General features: G+C 44.1%; 1 protein-coding gene across 2 annotated transcripts in view; it reads left to right on the top strand.

Moving 5' to 3' along the window:
* MCC (MCC regulator of WNT signaling pathway) overlaps positions 1 to 20,065 on the top strand; it is a 429,487-nt gene that overhangs the window by 349,633 nt on the left and 59,789 nt on the right. For both annotated transcript variants that reach the window (XM_043588824.1, XM_043588916.1), the window contains 2 exons: positions 8,098 to 8,261; positions 11,127 to 11,333. In XM_043588824.1, coding sequence (XP_043444759.1) covers positions 8,098 to 8,261; positions 11,127 to 11,333 — 371 coding nt within the window. The remainder of the gene's footprint in view (positions 1 to 8,097; positions 8,262 to 11,126; positions 11,334 to 20,065) is intronic.

Raw genomic sequence — 20,065 nt, 5'->3', positions numbered from 1 at the left:
AGTTGCAGACAGCATGCAACTCACTTCATGCCTCACCCTAAATATATCAGCACAAACCTCTTAAGAACGGGGAACTTCTCTTTTTTAACCATAGCACTTTTATCATACCCGAGAATTTTAACCCAGATGGAATGATATATATAGTCCATATTCAAATTTTCCCAAATGTACCATTAATGTCTTTTGTTGCTTTTGTTTAATCCAGGATCCAGTCAAGGCTCACACATGATATTTAGTTACCATGTCTCTTTATGCTCCTTTAATCTAAAACAGGTCCCCCACCTTTCTTGTCTTTCATGATATTGACCTTTTTGAAGAGGCCAGGTTAGTAGTGTCTTAGTAGAGTCCCTCAATCTAGATGGTCTGATTGGTTTTTTTAGTGTTAGATTTGAGGTTAGCAGTTTTCGCAAGAATATACATGGGTGATGATGTGCCTTCACTACTACTGTGTTGCCACAGGAAGTTCATGATAATCAGTTTGTTAATGGCAATCTTGAGGTGCTTTTAAGCTATCACAGCACTGTTCTTCTGAGTCTTCCTGTCTTCAGGAGACACAGGCCCTGTGTACATTACGCAGCGTGCAACCTTTATGGACACCGTCTTACTCCTTTCTTGCGGACATTTCTGTTGTCTTCTGTTTCTTCCTTTTCTAAAGTCTTGCTTTGTTCTGGTTTTGCTTACTCCTTGCTGCATGCTGTGTGAAGGGGACTGCTTACAAAGGAAAGCCACAGCCCTCCTGGTTTCAGCCTTAGAGCCACGACAGCAGCCGAACTGTTACATCCTTAGGAATTCACATCTGGCCTGTTAGTGGAACGTCTAGGTCAGTGCTGAAAGAATCTGTAGCCCTTTGCTCCACTTGACTTGCCTTACAAGGCACAATGTATGCCCAGGCGAAACAGCAGTAGGGGGGATGTGTGCTGGCCCTTGGAAGGCCGTGGGAGTTATGATTATGCCCTGGGCTGCTGCACCACACAGGTAAGGCCTTTGGACTGTTCACAGCAGGCCTTCTGATGCTTTTCTCTCTAAGACTTGCTCAAATTCACTGTGCCTAGCATCTGTAACTTGAGTGGACACATCCACCTTAGGGATCCACCCGATTGAAAGCTTTCTGCCTTTTTAATAGGGTGTGGTATGCCACGTGATAGGTCTTAGATCTGATGATTCTTTACCAGTGAGCCGACTAACAGAAACTGGATACTTGTAAAAGTTGATTTACAAAAAAAGTCTTTAATTTCTTTTACACGTTCAGCTCAGGTGGTCTTGTTCGAGCACTGCTCCATGCCTGCTGTTGTGAGCATCTGGGAACACAAGGACTAATAAACAGTCATTGGTCCCCAGGGCTGGACCTAGTAGGGTCGATATGTCAGTTAATAAGTAATTACAGGGAATGCGATGCCTCCAAGAAAGAAGTAAATACAAGACTATAGGTGGGTAGGGTGTGGGCAAAATGCATGAAGGGGGTGGGAGATATAGGCTTCCACTTTTGGAATGAAGGAGTCACAGGGATGAAAGGCACAGCACAGAGAATATAGTCAGTGACATTATAATTGCGCTGTGTGGCTACACTTGTGAGCTACACTTGTAGCTACACTTGTGAGCACAGCATAGTGTATAGACTTGTCCAGTCGCCATGCTCTACACCTGAAACTAATGTAATGTTGCATGTCAACTACACTACGATTTAAAAAAATTTTAAGGAATAATTTTTTTTTTAAGACCATGGGTAATCAGGGAAGGCTTTCTAGAAAAAGGGTATTTCGAGGCAAAGCCTAAAAAACAGCTGCTAGGAAGAAGGGAGGGAGAAGCATCCAAACAAAGCCGGCAAATGACCGTTAACTCTGGAGCAGAAGCCCTAGGAGCGTGAGCTCTTGAAGCTGCAACCGTGTTTTGGAGCAGAGCCGTTCTGGTAAAGGTGCACAGCTCAGAATCGGGCGGACCAGGGGAAGTGTTTCTAATGTCTAATGTTTTATCAGGGTTAGGGCTTTTACAGGGGGTTAAAAAAAAAAACAGAGAACAGGCAGCCTTTGACACCTGATGCAAAACGAACTAACTCTGGGATAGTTTCTTGTATGGAACTCTAGGGCTAGGCTTCATTGATCCTGAGGAAGAAAGAAGAAAACGTGTGTGTGTGTTTAACCAAGCAAGAATGCTGGTCTGGGTTAGCTTTCATAGCCACGAACACCCTCTTACCCTCTTTCCCGATTCTCCCAGTACTTGGGTCTTCCATCAGACAGCAATGTAAAAACCTAAGCCTCTGGGTTCTCATTGGAAGATGAACCTGAGCTCTCTTGTCTTCAGCTCCTCTCCGAAATCTAACTGGGAAAAGTTGTATCTAGAACTAACAGCAGAGGCAGGGCTGCAGACTGATGGAGGGGGGGGGGGGGGGGTTGGGACGTGGCAGGTGGGGTTCAGTGTGTGGCTGTGAGGGAAGCAGAGGAGCACCGTGGCCGTGCTGAGTCCAAAGCGGCCAGCTGCTGGCCACTCCACAGATGGTTGTCGTGTGAGGAGCTAGGCCCAGTATTGCCAGACCTGATTTTACAACAATAGCCATAAATTCTAATGACTTTCAAATGTTGACAATTAATTCAAAACTGTTTTCAAAAAAACCAAAAGGGCTGTGCCAGATACCAACCCCTTCTTGTCCAAACACAACACATCCTGGACTGCAGGTGGCTAGTTGCCTCCTCTGGCCAAAGGGAGATGCTCATTCCATTTATTCATCTGTGTCCTCTGTTTCGTCTTTCCAGCAAATTAAACAACTAAAAGGCACAAAGCCAAGACTGTGTGAACTTACGCCTTCCCAGAATTCCCTTCACATTGTACTTTAATGGCCCACAGCTTAATTTTAATTGAAGGTTAGTGTAAGAAATCATGAAATTCGTCTGTGTTTGAAAGTGTGTCTGAGGAGACTGGCAGTCACATCGCTTTACAGCACATGTGAAGTCCCTTTTACCTAAATTCTTTTAGCATTTGTTGCTAAGAACACATTGTCTCTCTTGTGAAACTGGCATGCTTCCTCCTTTCTGACAGGACATGTTTCATTTTTGCTCTGGCTGCCAGGAAGCTCAGGGCTAAGTGGAAGTGTCCGCCCCAGCAGCTGTGTGAGTCTCCATTTGCATCCTCAGCCTTTCCCTGGTTCCGATTATTGTCCTTCCCCCTTACATGTGGTGTTTGCTACGTGCTACTTCAGATTCTTCTTTGGAAAGAGAAAAATAACCTCCATTAACTCCATTAACAGAATGTGTATTCGGTATGAAGGGCCTTTCCTCTTTGTCCTCTAGACAAGGGACCAAGCCATCACCTTGTGACATAAGGCACAGCACAGCCTGAGGTACTATAGCGAGTCTGCCTCAGTGTGGTCCTCATGCTGCTGTCCCATGACCAGCGTGCAGTTCAGTGGCAATAAGTACATTCAGAGTTGTGCAACCCTCACCACCACCCACTTCCGGGACTTTGTCATCCTCTCAAACTGAAAGTGTGTATTGCCCTATTCCCCCCAGTCCCTGGTCACCTCTGTGCTTCTTTCTGCCTCTACTCTAGGTACCTCTTATAAGAGGAGTCCTCCACTTGCCCTTTCCTAACTGGCTTACTTCACTTACTATAATGTTCTCGAGGTTCATCCGTGTTGTAGCATGTGTCCAAGTTTCCTTCCTCTCTAAGGCTGAATGACATTCTGTTTTGTATAGGCCACATTTTGTTGACCTGTCCGTTGGTCAGCGAACTTGTGTTGCGTCCACCTTTGACCGTTGTGAATAAGGTTGCTATGAACATGGGCATACAAGTATCTGTTTGAGCCCTATGTTCAATTCTTTTGAAACTGGATTGAGACATGGGATTGCTGGATGATAGGCTAGTTCTAGTTTTAACTTTTGAGGAACTGCCATACTGTTCTTCACAGCGGTTGCGTCCTTTTACATTCCCACCAGTGGAGCACAAGGATTCTAATTTTCTCTCCACATCCTCGCCAACACGTGATTTTCTCCGGTGGTTGTTTTAAATAGTGGCCAACCTGATGGGTGTGAGGTGATCCCTTGTTGTGGCTTTGATTTGTAAATGAGGCACCTTTTGTTCAGTCTGGAATATTTGGTCCCTGTCTTATCCTGCTCCTCTGGTCCCTTAACAAGCAGTCCCTTCATCTCGTTCGCCTTTTGTAGAGACTCTCAGTGGCAGGAGCCAGATTACGTAGGGCACTGTAGGCCAGGAGAAGGGATGGAGAGTTTATTCCAAGTCAGTATCTAGAGGAATATACCACAGACTCAGAAAGATTACTCCACCCTGTATGGAACAGCCCCAGTGCTCAGGTGAATGGTAGTGAGTGACTCGTGCTATGGGGCGGCACTCAGCTATGGGGCGGTGGGGGGGGGGGGGGGGGTGGAGAATATCTGTTTCTGCCCGCCTAGCCACCTTGTCCTCCTAAACCGAACAATAGCAAGAGACAGCCAAGTGTCCCCTGATTCGTGTAAAGCCATGGTGCAGAGCTCTGCGGATAACAGGCAGGAGTGTGTGGCGTTCATCTTCCAACCTTTGCATTACACATTTGGCTTCCTAAGACCAGAGAAAGCATTTATAGCTCTCTTTGGTTTGAAGAGAAAAAACGCTCATCTGCTTTCAGTCTGTATGTTAATATACATCCCCTCCTCAGCTCTCCTGACTCTCCATCCTGTACTAGCACCATGTTCCCTATGGTCACTTTCCCCACGATGCTGGTAGACAGCTGAGAGAAGGGACCGTGGCATTTTCTCGTACATCTGTGAGCCTCTCAGGGTTGAGGAGAGTCTCCTATTCATTTTTGTATCCTGTTTCTAGCTTGAGGCGGGGCTCAGCAACTGTTTGGTTAAGCAATAAGAAAGACACACTGGCCAGATTTATATACCCTCCTCCTGTTCCCTATGACCCAATATCATTGGCATACAGCCTGGTTCCACCTCTCAGGTCCTGCCATGAGAGAACATCAGCAGACGTGTGATACCTTGCAACCACTGTATCAAGTGCAGCTGTGCTAGAGAAACCCATATGGAATGGCTGAATAGCGGCGTCTTTATTCCTCATCCTACTTTTAAGCACTTAATAATACAAATCATGCAGGGGTACCTGGGTGGCTCAGTTAGTTTAGCATCTGACTTTGGCTCAGGTCATGATCTCGTGGCTCTTGAGTTCAAGCCCCGCATTGGGCTCTGTGCTTACAGCCCAGAGCCTGGAGCCTGCTTCAGATTCTGTCTCTCTCCCTCTCTGCCCATTCCTACTCATGCTCTGTCTCTGTCTGTGTCTCTGTCTCTCTCTCTCAAGAATAAGTAAACATTTAGGGGCACCTGGGTGGCTCAGTCGGTTAAGCATCCGACTTTGGCTCAGGTCATGATCTTGCGGTCCGTGAGTTCGAGCCCCGCGTCAGGCTCTGGGCTGACAGCTCAGAGCCTGGAGCCTGCTTCGGATTCTGTGTCTCCCTCTCTCTCTCTGCCCCTCCCCTATTCATGCTCTGTCTCTCTCTGTCTCAAAAATAAATAAACGTGAAAAAAAATTAAAAAAAGAAAAGAATAAGTAAACATTTAAAAAAGTTAAAAAAAAATAATACAAGTCACTCGGGAGTGTGTGTTACTCCATCACAGTGGAGCAGGAACCCTGCACCTCGAGGTAAAAGATGATTTGGAGAAACTTCTCTGCTTATTACTTAGAATGAAGTGTGCTCCAGAGACAGTTCTATTGGCATGCTCCGGACCTCCTGGCCTTGAGTTGGTGGTAGGCACCTGTACTCCCATCTCCAGAGAGCCTTCTACAGTGAGAAGTGCCTCTCAGTTGTCAGCAGCTTAGGGCATGGTCTGTGATGAGGACAAAAAGAGTAAGGTTGATAGAAAACATGATGCTACAGGCAGCCTGTGTTTGTAGTCTGTCTGTCTCTTAAATATATGATGTGAGGTTCATATTTGCCCACTTAAAACTAATTCTTGATCGCCTACACTATTCATGTTGAAGAATAGTGATCTATTCTTGTTGATCTATTCTTGTTCTTCCACACTGGTGAGGAAGATCAAAGTTTCTTCTTTTCACATTTCAGCAGAGATAAGATAAGAAACACCTAAGTCAGATCAGATAGTGGTAATTGGCATGAAGGAGATAGGATAATAGGGTAGGGACTGAACTGGGAGAGGAGCTGGAACCCCAGGCTTTAGGTAGGGAAGAGGCTTGATGAGGAGGTGGCATTCGAACTAAGAACTGAGTAAGTGGAGACCTGGGTAGAAATCTGTCTTGGCAGAGGAAACAGCAGAGGAAAAGGAAGTCCTGGAGCAGACAGGAGATTGGCATGCTCCAGGGATGGAGAGAAGGTCAGGAGTATGAATGGAGTGAGGGGGTAGGGAAGTTGGGCAGATGAGGCAAGGACAGCATCAGCGGTTCTCACGCTGGCTGCACGTGAATGTGATCTGAAGAACTTTAAAAATGTTCCCAGTACCCAAGCCCCACCTCCAGAGACTGTGATTTAATTGGTCTGGGGTGGGGCCTGGACATTGGTAATTTATAAAAGCTCTCCAGAAAATTCCATGGTGCAGCCTGGGTTGAGAACATCATCAGTCCTGATGATGCAGAGTCTCACAGACTCTGGTGAGGAGTTTGGACTTTCGTTGAATGACAGCAGGAAGCCATTAGGTGGTCTGGGCTAGGGGAATAACAGCTGACTTATGTCCTTAAGAGGCTCACTTTGGCTGCAGTGTGGGGAGTGGAGGTTGGAGGTTGTTCAGGTGGTTCCATGGAGAAATCATGGTAGTTTGAACTGTGTTGATATCTGTGGAGATGGTAAGAAGAACTCACTTTGGGGATAAACTTTGGCGGTTGCACTCACAAGATGGATTGGGTTCTGGACGTGAAGCAAAAAGAAATGAAGCTTGCCTGAGAGTTAACCTGAGTAACTGAGTGGATGGTGATGCCCTTCCAGAGATGGGCAGGAACGGGTGGGAGAGGAGGGTGAATAATTGGGTCCATTGGTTGGTGTGAAAGCCTCAGGCTGTCTTCTCTCTAGATTGAGGTAACTTGGAGATCCGGGCAGTCAAATAAGGTTGGCCAAAATATTCTGATAAAGCCCACTGAGTGTTTTGAAGTCTTCCAAAGGTAAACACCAAAAACAACGGACTGTTGTAGTGCATGTACTGAGGAAGGGGGTGGAGGATGGAGAAGAGAAACTGTAGACGTTGAGCTCCTTTCATGCAGGAGGCAGACTGGCTGTAGGGGAAGAATGTACCCTGAGAGGCTGCTTAGAGCTAACACCTGTCTTGAAATAAGAAAAGAATCCAAAGTAACAGGTTATTTGAGTTTGGCTTTAAGGGGATTTTTTTTTCCCCAACAAAATTATCTTATAAAATATTTGTAGTTCACATTAAATTATAATTAATTTTTCTTCCCAAACCAGGCCCTAGGTGTCCAGAATCAGAATCAAATTATTGGAATTGTCAGAATCAAATTATTGGAATTGTTTACAAGACCTTGACATGGAGAACAAAATGAACTTTATTAGAACAGTTTACTTTTCCCCTGATGGAAAAGGGGGTTAAATTGCAATGGTAGAAGACGTTCAGTGGTCATATCAGAAAAAAAAATCCTGATTATAAGCTCGTTGAAGGCAAGGACTGTCTCTTAACAGTTTTTATTTTTTTAAATGCTTGGTGTCCCTGTTCACTCTGGGCCTTTTTGTTTTGTTTATTTAATAAAGTTATGAGATCTCAGCTGAAACTCTTTGTGAAGTCTGCTCATCTGAATGGCTGAGGAGGAAGTTGACCAGAAGGCTTCTGAAGTCCCAACAGCCCCTTCTGGGACCCTTCTTCATTCTTACCAAAGAATTTGAACATAGCTGTCTTCCAGGGAAAGACGAGAGCATTGAGCATGGCATGGCTATCTCGAAAATGGCCAACATAAGTTAAGGCTTTATGTTGGCTTTAAGCCTCAGAGGCAGTGCCAGCAGCCTGTAAGATGAGGCCACGTGGCATGAAAGTTGGAAATATGAAGCTCCGTTTTCATTCCATTTTACGTGACTGGGTCCCTCACATAAGTGAAACAGAGAGCATTCATTGTTACCCACCTGCCTACTTAACTCCTCGCATCCACATTTGCTCACAGATAATTGCAGTGACCTGAACTCGGAGCTGCAGAGGGTGCTGACGGGGCTGGAGAATGTTGTCTGCTGCAGGAAGAAGAGCAGCTGTGGCCTCTCCGTGGCTGAAGTGGACAGGCACATTGAGCAGCTCACCACGGCCAGCGAGCACTGTGACTTGGCCATCAAGGTATCCCATCCCCACCCTTTGGCCGGCTCTTTGAGAGCATCCAAGGGAAATGGTCACATCTCTCTCCCTTTTGAAGTGTGATTTTTGCAAGTATTTGTTAGGAATGAGTGTTTCTAAGAAGACCATACTATACATTGGAGCAGGGAGAAGTAGGAGTCCTATAAATTTTTGTTGGGTTGAGTCACATTAAAAAAAAAAAAAGTCATGGGCGCCTGGGTGGTTCAATTGGTTAAGTGTCCGACTTCGGCTCAGGTCATGATCTCACGGTTTGTGAGTTCAAGCCCCTTATCGGGCTCTTTGCTATCAGCACAGAGTCTGCTTAGGATCCTCTGTCTCCCTCTCTCTCTGCCTCTCCCCCGTGCTCTCTCTCTCTCAAAAATAAATAAATGTTAGAAACAACTCGTTATTTCAGCAAAGTCACTGGCTTTGCAGCAGAAATGATTTCCTGGGGCGCCTGGGTGGCTCAGTTGGGTAAGCGTCAGACTTGGGCTCAGGTCATGATCTTGTTTGTGAGTTCGAGCCCCGTGTTGGGCTCTGTGCTGTCAGCTCAGATCCTAGAGCCTGCTTTGGATTCTGTGTCTCCCTCTCCCTCTGCCCCACCCCTGCTCAGTCTCTGTCTCTCTGTCTAAAAAAAAAAAAAAAAAAAAAAGCTGGGGGGTGCGGAGATTTCCTTGAAAACTCTTAGACTGCTAGTATTGAACCACATCATTTTACTATGGCCCATCATGTAGCACTTGCAAGTTGTAGGATTAACTTGGAAGTTTTATTTCAGCTTTAAGGCTCCTAGAATATTATTTCAGAAGTTACCCATTCATGGTGCTAATTTAGGGTCTGAATGAGTCCTCTATCCTGAGCATGCTAGGCTAGGTGTCAGCCATGCCTGTCACAGCCGTTCGTCTTCCAGCTTAGGAAGCACCAGTGGAAGGTGCTGCATCTGCACAAACTCCTCATGAGCGATGGGAACTCCAGGTCCTGTTGTTACTGGGCTTCTGGCATCTTTATGGGCCTTCACCAGAGCTCAGTAATCTGGACAGCAGTTCACACTGAAAAGTCTGGGAGGAGCCTGTGTAAAGGGAAAATGTGACACGTTAATTGAAAAATACCTTCGATGCTAGGCACAGGTTTCTGTCCACAGGAATTCTGGATTTCACAAAAGAGCTGTGGTATTTCCAGGTAAACCATGATTCATGTGTGTAACACAACTGGTTTTCCATCTTATTCATCTCAGTTATGAATATACAGTTGATGTGGTTTGGGGAAGCAAACCACAGATGTTTCTTTCATATTAGTCTCCAAGGCCCTGTATTTTTTTTTTCTTTTTTTAATCCTTGAGAGACAGAGTGTGAGTGGAGGTGAGGCAGAGAGAGAGGGAGACACAGACTCTGAAGCAGGTTTTAGGCTTCGAGCTGTCAGCACAGAGCCTGACACGGGGCTTGAACTCACAAACCGTGAGATCATGACCTGAGCTGAAGTCAGATGCTTAACCAACTGAGCCACCCAGGTGCCCCTCCCAGGCCCAATATTTTTATAAAACATTTTAAGATTTTATTTATTTATTTTGAGAGAGAGAAAGAGTGAGCAGGGTAGGGGCAGAGAGAGAGAATCCCAAGCAGGCTCCACACTGTCAGCACAGAGCCTGATGCAGGGCTCGAATTCACGAACCATGAGATCATGACCTTTGCCAAAGTTGGATGCTTAACCGATTGAGCCACGCAGGAGCCTCTCCTAGGCCCTAGATTTGATTGTAATGTCAGCTTAGGTGCCCAGCCCTAGCCTCAGCCTGGAGAGGGCAGGAAGGGGCTGAGGATTTCTGCCAACCAGCAAGAGCCTGGAGCCGGGCTGACAAGGAAAAGAGCATCAGATTTGAGAGAAAGGATGAAGCCCTACATAGGGAAAGTGGCAACGAGATTTGGGTAACTTTTCATCAAGGAACCAACATGGGTGTCCAAGGGAGTCATCCCCTCACATTCTTGAAATTTTGACACCACCTGTTTCTCCTCACATCTTCTCACTGCCTTCTATGCTACATGGTAATTCTCCCTCTTTTTTCCATGTCCTTTGGTTTATGCTTCCTATGTCAAAGGGCAATGGATGTGAACAAATAGTTTCTGAAAGCAAGCGGAATGAGTTCTTCCTTTTTTCTAATTTTACGCATTTTTCTTCTCCATTAATACTGTGTTTTAAATGAATTTGTGGGGGGAAAAAACTCTCCAAGTACTATTAAGATTCTTTTCTTTTTTAGCTCATAGCTGTCTTATTAATTAATTAAATCCCTACTGTCTTAGAAGCATCCACAGTGAGCTTCATCTTTTCTGTGTCACTGAGGTTTATTTTTATCTTTCACATCTTGGGAGTGAACCTCATTCATACCTTCTGAATTCTGATGTGACACTAAAAGCTAGAAATGGTGATGTGACCCCTGGTTATCTTGGAGTTGGAATGTGCAAGGCCTATAATTTGGGAAACTTCAAGTTAGATTTTGTATGCTGTTTGCAACTTCACATTTGCAACCATGATGATCATCAACTGGCTTGCTGTCCAGTTATGTGTATTCTCTGACTCTAGAACATGGGCAGAGAAGATAAACATTTGTGTGGACATGGTAGTTAGAGCCACAGATAGACCAACTTACCTTGGAGGGACTGTGTTGTTCTTACTCTGGGGACTATTGGGAAACACAGACTATGACCCAGGCAAGTTATCTGAAAACGGGGAGGGGATAATTTGAGGGTAGTCACGGTTACTGCTTGCAGTGAAAGAGCTGTGGAACCTACTCTTCTGTCAGTACTTGCTCCCATCATGCCTGTTTTCTTCCCCCAACCTTTCTCCCAGGTAACCCACTCACCTTGTCTTTGTGCTTTTCAGACAGTCGAGGAGATTGAGGGGGTACTTGGCCGGGACCTGTATCCCAACCTGGCTGAAGAGCGGTCTCGTTGGGAGAAGGAGTTGGCTGGGCTGAGGGAAGAGAATGAAAGCCTGACCGCCATGCTGTGCAGCAAAGAGGAGGAGCTGAACAGGACCAAGGCCACCATGAACGCTATCCGGGAGGAGCGGGACCGGCTCCGGAGGCGGGTGAGTGCACCAAATCCAACATGGCCAGGCCTTTCCCCTAGGCTGTGGGGCTGAAAGACAAATGAGCGTATACTGCCAAGGGCAGCCCCAAGAATGTTGTGGGATTTGCAGTTTTGGGAATCTCCATCCCCTTCTGATCATGAAGTCATTCTGCAAAGGGGGGGAGTATTTTAAAGTGCTGAGGTGTGCAGGTAAGATTTTAAAAAACACCACTCTCTAGAATCACACATCTAAGTAGATGCTAAAATTATATCAACTCAGTGATTCTCAAACCATTCTCCAGTGTATGCACATCTTCCCCAAGCTCAATTAAATTATCTTCTTTTAAGGTAGACTAAAAATGTTTTATAATTGGCTAAAATTTATAGAATTTCCCCCTTTGCAATTTCTTCTATAAAACTTCCTTTCAGTTTATAGTACTTGCTCTCACTTATCTACACTGAGTCTAATGTGAAATGTCATTTCCTCTAGTGCACGTATTAATGTTACAATAATCATATGTGTATATGTGTGTGCATACACATGTTCTGTGTGTTAAGTGTGTGTATGTGTGTGTGTAATTCTTGGCATTCACCCCAATGTACCCCAACATACCAAATGGCTCTATGGCCTGAACCAGTTTTAAGAGCAACTTGCTTAGGAAATACATCCATTACTAAAGGAGCTGATGTTTCAGGAGAGAAATGTTTGGCAGAATTGTTAAAGCACTTGGTTTTTCAGAGATGGAGTTTTTTTTCTCAAGAACCTACAAGTATTTCTTTGGCTGTGATTTTGATCTGTGATTGGTCTGGGGTAAAGCAATGGATTCTTCAATCAGAAACACATTCCCTCTGAACTTCACTTTCAATTACTAGACGTACTTTACTCTCTTTTTCAATCTTGGCAATATTAGAAGCTTGCTTTCTAGTTGTGCTCTGACTGGCAATTGTGCACAAAGATAAAGTTGACTTAGGTAAAATACATTTAGTAGATCCCCTCATCCTTCACCATTGCTTTTCCTCCTTTTATTTTTTTTAAGTTTATTTATTCATTTTGAGAGAGAGAGAGAGAGGGAGAGAGAGAACCAGCAGGGGAGGGGCAGAGGGAGGGACAGAGGATCAGAAGCAGGCTCTGTACTGACAGCAGAGAGACCGATGAGGGGCTCAAACTCACAAACTGCGAGATCATAACCTGAGCCAAAGTCAGATGCTTAACCAACTGAGTCACCTAATGCCCCTCTCTTTTACTTTTATTTATTTATTTTATTATTTTAATGTTTAGTTACTTATGAGGGAGAGAGAGAGCGCGTGCACGCACGTGAGTGGGGGATGGGCAGAGAGAGAGGGAGACAGAATCTGTGGCTGACTCCAGGCTCTGAGCTGTCAGCACAGAGCCTGACACAGGGCTTGAACTCACTGCAAGATCATGATCTGAGCTGAAGTCAGACACTTAACCAAATGAGCCACCCAGGCGCCCCTCGTCTCCTTTTTTTTTAAACGCTTATTTATTTTGTGAGAGAGACAGAGTGTAAGCAGGGGAGGGGTAGAGAGAGAGGGAGATGCAGAATCTGAAGCAGGCTCCAGGCTCCGAGCTGTCAGCACAGAGCCTGACGTGGGGCTCGAACTCCCGGACTGCAAGATCATGACCTGATCCGAAGTCTGAGACTTAAATGACTGAGCCATCCAGGTGCCCCTCCTCTCCTTTACATTTAACTTGTCTTCACTAAGGTCAGCATGTGTACATCATTCTGACTTTTTGTTTGTTTTTAATTTTTTTTAATGTTTATTTTCTGAGAGAAGGACAGAGTGTGAGTGGGGGTGGGACAGAGAGAGAGAGGGGAGACACAGAATCTGAAACAGGCTCCAGGCTCTGAGCTGTCAGCACAGAGCCTGATCTGGGGCTCGAACCCACAAGCTGCGAGATCATGACCTGAGCCGAAGTCAGATGCTTAACTGATTGAGCCACCCAGGCGGCCCCCATCATTCTGTTTTTAATCCACAGACAAGTTTTCTTGGTTGCCGTTACATACGAATATGGAAGAAATTACTATTTTTAACCACGATCAGCTCTTGTCCTCATTTCTGGCTCATGTCATAATTAAAAGGCCCTCATTCCTATCTCCCGTATCTGAACGTGTTTGTCTGAACTCACGTGCCTAAGCTTATTTTCAGTCCCCAGCTGTATGGGATGCCATTCTCTGCACTTGCATCAGCAGGTGTAAATCATCCCAGTCAGCAAAGACTTTATCTGGGCAAGCTGGTGAAATTTACTTAGTGCTGAGGCCCACACCACCTGGAGCTTCCTGGGTTACACTCCCTGATCATTATGACTAATGCCCTAATTAGGCATGCCTGCTCTTAGTGTGCACGTTCGGATGGTGCATGTTTTGTGAAGGAAATGTTGGTCTTAGATGTAATTACATATTGTGTATTAGAATAAATTTTCTCCTCTAAACTTGAGTTACTAAAGTACAAAACATCCCTGGATTGTGACAAACAAAGGATGAAAAGCCAGTCCCCCTTCTTCAAGTATCTTCTCCAACTCTGGAGGTTAGTGTTAAGAACAGCGTACTGTGGTGGTACTATGTAGTACTATGTACCTGGGGTCACAGCCTGACCTGCCAAGTCACCATGAACCTTTAGCAAGTTACCTAACCTCTCTGAGCCTCAGTTTACTCTGCCACGAAGTGGGAATAAGAATAGTATCCAATGTAGTATCCAAAATTAGTTAATACTCATAAAGCACTTAGACAATCTTAATTCTTTTTTCTTAATTTTTTAAAATATTTTTTACTTATTTTTGAGACAGAGAAACAGCATACAAGTGGGAGAGGGGCCGAGAGAGAGGGAGATACAGAATCCCAAGCAGGCTCCTGGCTCTGAGCTGTCAGCACAGAGCCCGACACAGGGACCTGAACCCACAAACTGTGAGATCGTGACCTGAGCCAAAGTCAGACGTTTAACCGACTGAGCCACCCAGGTGCCCCAGATAACCTTAATTCTGATCACACGTGATATCTTTGAAGGTTTGCAGTTAATATGATTTTATATAATTTATATATAATATATATATAAATATATATATAATTTATATTTCCATTACATCCCAATCATAAAATGTTGAGGAGCCTTGTGTCTCTTCGTCAATGGGAAATGTCCTCAGAAATTTGTATACCTACCCACAATTAATTTCTCTATTTCAAAATAATTGTGGGTCTCACAGAATTTGCCAGCTGTGTTAGAATGCCAGTTCGCTAGACTTTAAATGCTGGATGACTTCCACCCACCGCCACCCAATATATTTCATTTCCCTGAGGAGGAATCTGTCTTTTGTGGTTTGTTTTCTTCTGTTCCTGCCTGATGTGTCGCTCTTTGGAAAGATTAAGCTACAGTTTTGTTTCCATCTCTGCGATGCCACATCGCACGTGGCTTGTTTGCCTTGGCTGTCTTTAGAGCAGGTCTGAATCCACAGTTCATCAAAGTTGCCTGAAAAGCAAGTGGGGCCACATTTCTTTTCACTGCTCACATTCATCGTGTAGAATTTGAACTGACCAGATCGATAGGACTGGTGCTTGCCCCCTGCCTGTAATTAAACAAAGTGCTCTCAGTAGGTTTTCTAGGCCTGATTCAAGATTTAATTAAATTAGAGCTTTAATGTCAGTTAACAGATTGGGCTACTTGGCAGAGCAGTAACTAAGGAACAACAGACAGACAATTTTTATTATTGGGCCCAGCTCATTATTAAATGAGATAATCATTTATGTCTGCATGCTCAATAATATAACTACTCATTTCCTCACACTTTAAGAAGTGGGCTTAATTTAGGCAAGGTAGGATTAATTTCTCTAGAAAGGAAGCTCTTTGCTCTTCATTCATTTATTCATTTCATAAACATGATAGACCATCTTGTCTGTGTTGGGCAGAGAGGTTATAGTGACAAATAGGACAGAGTCCTTGGCTTGAAGGGTCTTGGAGAGACAGGCAAGCCAACAGGTTGTCACAATGGTGTATGTCATGTTGTAGGGAGGGATGAACACAGAGGGCACCCTGGCAGTCCAAAGGAGCATCATTGGACAGTAGGTCCAGCCTCACCACACTATTTGCATCTTTTACCTAATTGTTTAGGTCAACTGCCATGTAGCAAAAATCATTAGTGCTTTCCTCAGATAGTTGGGCAAAGCAAATTGGATATGACCACGGGCTCAGGAATCTGTATCCCGTTGAGTCATAGGCTTAAATCAAAATCAGGCCATACAGTTCCTTCTGAGATTTGGTACAAATTCTTCGGAAAGTTCTACAAATTCATGGCATAAAGTGGTGGTAGGAGGGTTTCTTCTGTGTACCTCATGCCCCACCTGGGTATTTCCAGTGTGTCTGGAAGTGAATTTCATCAACCTCTCCTGAGCTTCCTTCATCCTTGGGGTTTGACTTCAAGTTTGAGTCTCTGGTTATCACCACAGTAAATTCAAGAGACTAGAAGAGACACTGTTTTGAACTAAGTAAAAGTGACGCTAATCTCAGGTTTCTCTCCCTCTACTTTCCCTCAAAATGTCTTAAAAACCCTTAGTGTTAGTTAACTGACTTGGCTGGGCAGGGGGGAAGGGCAGTATTTCCACTAGTGCTAAGAAGATACAAGTGTGTGTCTTTTCCAAACCAATTACTCTTGATTCCTAAATGTAGTGTTGCATTTGTGAAGGGATTTCATTGTCTTGTGTTCATAGGGCCCATGTAATACAAATGGAATCAGTTCAGCTAAAGTCTTTTAAAATATAAATGGGGTCTCAACTTCAGATTTTTTAATGGCTGCCACTTGGCTCCTTGGCCAGGAAAAAAGATGAGTAAATTTCTAGAATGCTGCAATGCCCATATCCTTCCCCCTTACCTCATCCCTCCTAAAGAAAGTAGCCTCAAGTTCCTAGTCATATAGCCTTTGGGGAGGAGGGGAGGGGACAGCTGGGAAAGGAGGACCACAGGTAAAAAGAAATTTCCTTCACACATTGTACTCTCTGTGGACCATTAATTCTAAAGCTTTTCAAAGTAATAATCCTGTCATATATTACTTTGGACCACTTTTTTTAAACTTATGATTATAGTTTTATTATAGCAAAAATCAGAACGAGCCAGAATAAAGACGCCACAGGTCTGGAAGGGGTCCATATGCAGAAGTTCCTGTTGTCTTCCCTAAGTAGAATCCTGGACGGTGTTACTTCCTTTTCAGACAATACTCACAGTATTGCCAACCAGGGAAGTTCACCCGAGCTTCGGTATCCAATGTTTTTATTGAGGTTTCATGATGTAGGTGTGATTGCTTGAATTATTGGCCATGTGGCTGACCTCAATTCCCAGCTGCTTCTGCTTCAGGGAGATGAGGCTGATATCCTTCAGGCTACTTTTAAGTTTGTGCTAATGACACATATGATAGAGGTGCACTGTGTCTGCCACTGTCATTATCCTAAAGTTCCAGGAGGTTGTGAGGGTCCAGGGCTGTTCTTCTTAGCCGGGTGTGCATGTATCCCATGAACTCACCAACTGGGGCCATTTACAGAGCATCATCTTCTATGACCACCAGGTCCTCCTCTAGAGCCATTAGTTCTAAATCCATTGGTGCCAGCTTCTGAACACTGAACTGGTTCTAAACACTAGATCCGTCTTCAGTATTCACCTGTGTTATCTCCAAGGGCACTTGTCCATCAGTGGTCATGCTTAAAGAAGTTGGAAAGAAGAATCCGTATTAAGCCAAAGAGCCTGTTAAAATAATTACCTTATAGGTTGACTGTGTATTTTATTACATACTTTTGTCTACTAATTAATCCATTTGCAATGCATATTTACTAGTAGGCTGCCCACCTCTACCAGGAAATGAGATTTATAGTATCATACGGATGTGTCTAGAGCACTGTCTGTCCCTGAAACAGCCATTCACTTTGTCTGAATGGTCTCCTGTTATATGCTAATTCAGTATCTCTTTGATATTTTTAACTAAAAAATCAGTTACAGTGGAATATTTCTGGAAGTGAAATTGTTGTGACCTTATGTAGGTTAAATAAAGATTCATCTCCGATTTGCCTTATTTGGCTTTAAGCCCCATCTGAGCTCTTTCCGCTCTGCCTCCCCCTCCATGTTGCTTTTCTTGACCACAGTGTCTGTATATGGAAAGTGCAACACTGCAAAATGGTACTTTATATTTACTATGAATTTATATATGCATAAACTTACATTGGCTATGTGTGCATGTATTTAAGATAGACCAGAACAATATAAACCAATCTCATAATAGTTATGGCAAGAAAGGGAAGCAAGCACCTAGGAGTGTAGGTCAAAGGGTACTCAAACTTTTCCACGATGTTCTAATTTTATTTTTTAAATGAATGTGTTCTTTTGTATAACTTTAATAGGTGGAAATATATACATAGAAATAGAATGAGGGGTGCCTGGGTGGCTCAGTTGGGTTAAGTGTCCAACTCTTGATTTCAGCTCAGGTCATGATCTCATGAGTTCGTGAGCTTGGTCCCTATGTTGGGCTCTGTACTAACAGTGAATTTAAAACTGAAATTCAAAGACAAAACATACTTTGAGCATTTACTTGTGATGAACAATGGTTTATGCATGTCTTGTTTAATCTGCACCAGAATTCTACAAGATAGGTACTAGTGTTATACCCTTCTTAGAGATGAGAAAACCAACGCCTGCAGAAGTTTGATAATCTTGTCCTCGTCTACACTGACATTAATTCTTAGCACTGAAACTTGGGCTCTCCTAGCCTTAATATGTGATGCAGTTTTTCTTGTCCTATTGTTCAAATGCTTTTCCTGGGTCCTCTTCCGCCTTTTCCTCATCCTATCTCCTGCTTCCACACAGATTAGAAATTAATAAACCATCCTTTGTGACAGTAACAGGGACACCAGATTCCTTAGGCTTCTATAGATCAATCTTGCTAGCATGCTAAGACAATACTAAATGAAGGCAAAATGAGTTTGTTTCACAGAGAAGAAGTTAATGGTGGGTGTGTTTATCTTGATTTGAGCCCAACAAAGCATTATTGGTAAAACCTATCACCCCTCCTTTCTGTGGCTTGAGGAAGTGTGAAGTGGGATCCAAGATCGAGAATTCTCAGAACTATGATTCTTTTCATGTCTTCTTTAAAAACAGTTCCACTTACTCTAAAAACACTTCATGCACATTTGTGCCATGGAAATTGTGAGGTAACTTTTTTAGTTGTGGGCGCCAGTGTTTACTTACCATTTCTCCAACCCCGACCCCTAAATCCCAGGTCAGGCTGTTTAAAGGCAAACTCTTGGCTATAAGTGAAATAGCTGACTCCCTTTTTTTGGAATGCTGGTAAGAAATTAAGATGGCAGCCAAAACTCTGCCCCTTTCCCTGATGGAGCCATTTTGATAATCTGGTCTAGGTTCTTCGGTGGGTTGTGGAACACAAAGAAAACAATGCACCTATCAAATCTTCAGAGAATGGAAATGCTGTCGGGTTTGTTTTCCTTCTTCTGTCTTGTGGTCCCCTTCCTCTTGTGTTTCAGCCTACACAGAATTGCCATGACCCGTAAAATACAACTTTCCTGAAACACTGTGGAAATGAGATTAATAGGAACAAATGTGTGTCTTTTCTGTAAGTAAATTCGGATTCCTCATTTGTTTAAAGACTCCAAGAAAAGGCTTCTAAAATCTCCAGTAAGAGAGTGATTCTCAGGGCGCCTGAATGGCTCAGTCAGTCGAGCTTCCGACTTCACCTCAGGTCATGATCTCATGGTTCATGGGTTCAAGCCCCGCGTCGGGCTCTGTGCTGACAGCTCAGAGCCTGGAGCCTGCTTGGAATTTTGTGCCTCCCCCTCTCTCTGTCCCTCTCCTGCTCGCGCTCTCTCTCTCTCTCTCTCAAAAATAAACCAACATTTAAGAAAAAAAAAAAAAAAGAGAGTGATTCTCTGCAGAATACCCACAAATCTGGACTTGGAGGAGGCTGCTCTCTGAGAAGCACATGGGACCAACTGCCTGAAGCTTGTTAAGTAGAGTTTCTGCGGCCCAGCGGTTCTGCCCTTCTGCAGAGTAGATCCTCTCCTCTCAACGAGCTCTATTACACAGTGAAATTATGAATTACACCCTAATTGCCTGAAATTACAACCACCCAGCCAGTACTGCTGCACATCGTAAGTGGAACAGACTCCTCCTTCTCTGGGTGATGATGGTGCTTCTAATCCTGCTCAGGACTCCCAGGCCACCTTTCATTCCTGCCTGTCACTTGTCTGTGGACCACATTCACAGATGACTTCATCAACAGATGCAGTGGCCTTGTCTTTGTTCCTACAGTTGTCCTGGGAGATCAAAGTGTCCAGCAGCTGACCCATCTTACACTTGGCCTAGCGTCACTTTTTCAGGGGACTTCCCCTCACTTTGGAAACCCTCCCCTGTGCCCGCCCCACCGGATGTTTGCCTTTGTCAGCTCCAGCACCAGATTCCTCATCACCAGCATCTCGCTGTCTGGCCACCATAATCTCTTAGGCTCCTGATCTCTCATCTTGGTATTTACCTTCTTGCATTTGTTTGCTTTCATTTGGCCTGCAAGGGAAGAGAGATAAGCTAATTACATTCGTCTGTTAAAGGCACACTCACTGATCTGTGAAAGGTTCCTTGCTTAATTTATTTATTCCTTTTATATCCCATTTCTTTTCCCCATTTTGTATATGTTTTTATACACAGTGTTTTGTGTATTGCTTTTAACTTACATAAATGTTGTTGTGCTGTAGA

Source organism: Prionailurus bengalensis, chromosome A1 (genome assembly GCF_016509475.1).
Source record: "Prionailurus bengalensis isolate Pbe53 chromosome A1, Fcat_Pben_1.1_paternal_pri, whole genome shotgun sequence".
Taxonomy (NCBI): domain Eukaryota; kingdom Metazoa; phylum Chordata; class Mammalia; order Carnivora; family Felidae; genus Prionailurus; species Prionailurus bengalensis.
The sequence above is the reverse complement of the archived record's forward strand: the minus strand, read 5'-3'. Positions and strand labels throughout refer to the sequence as shown.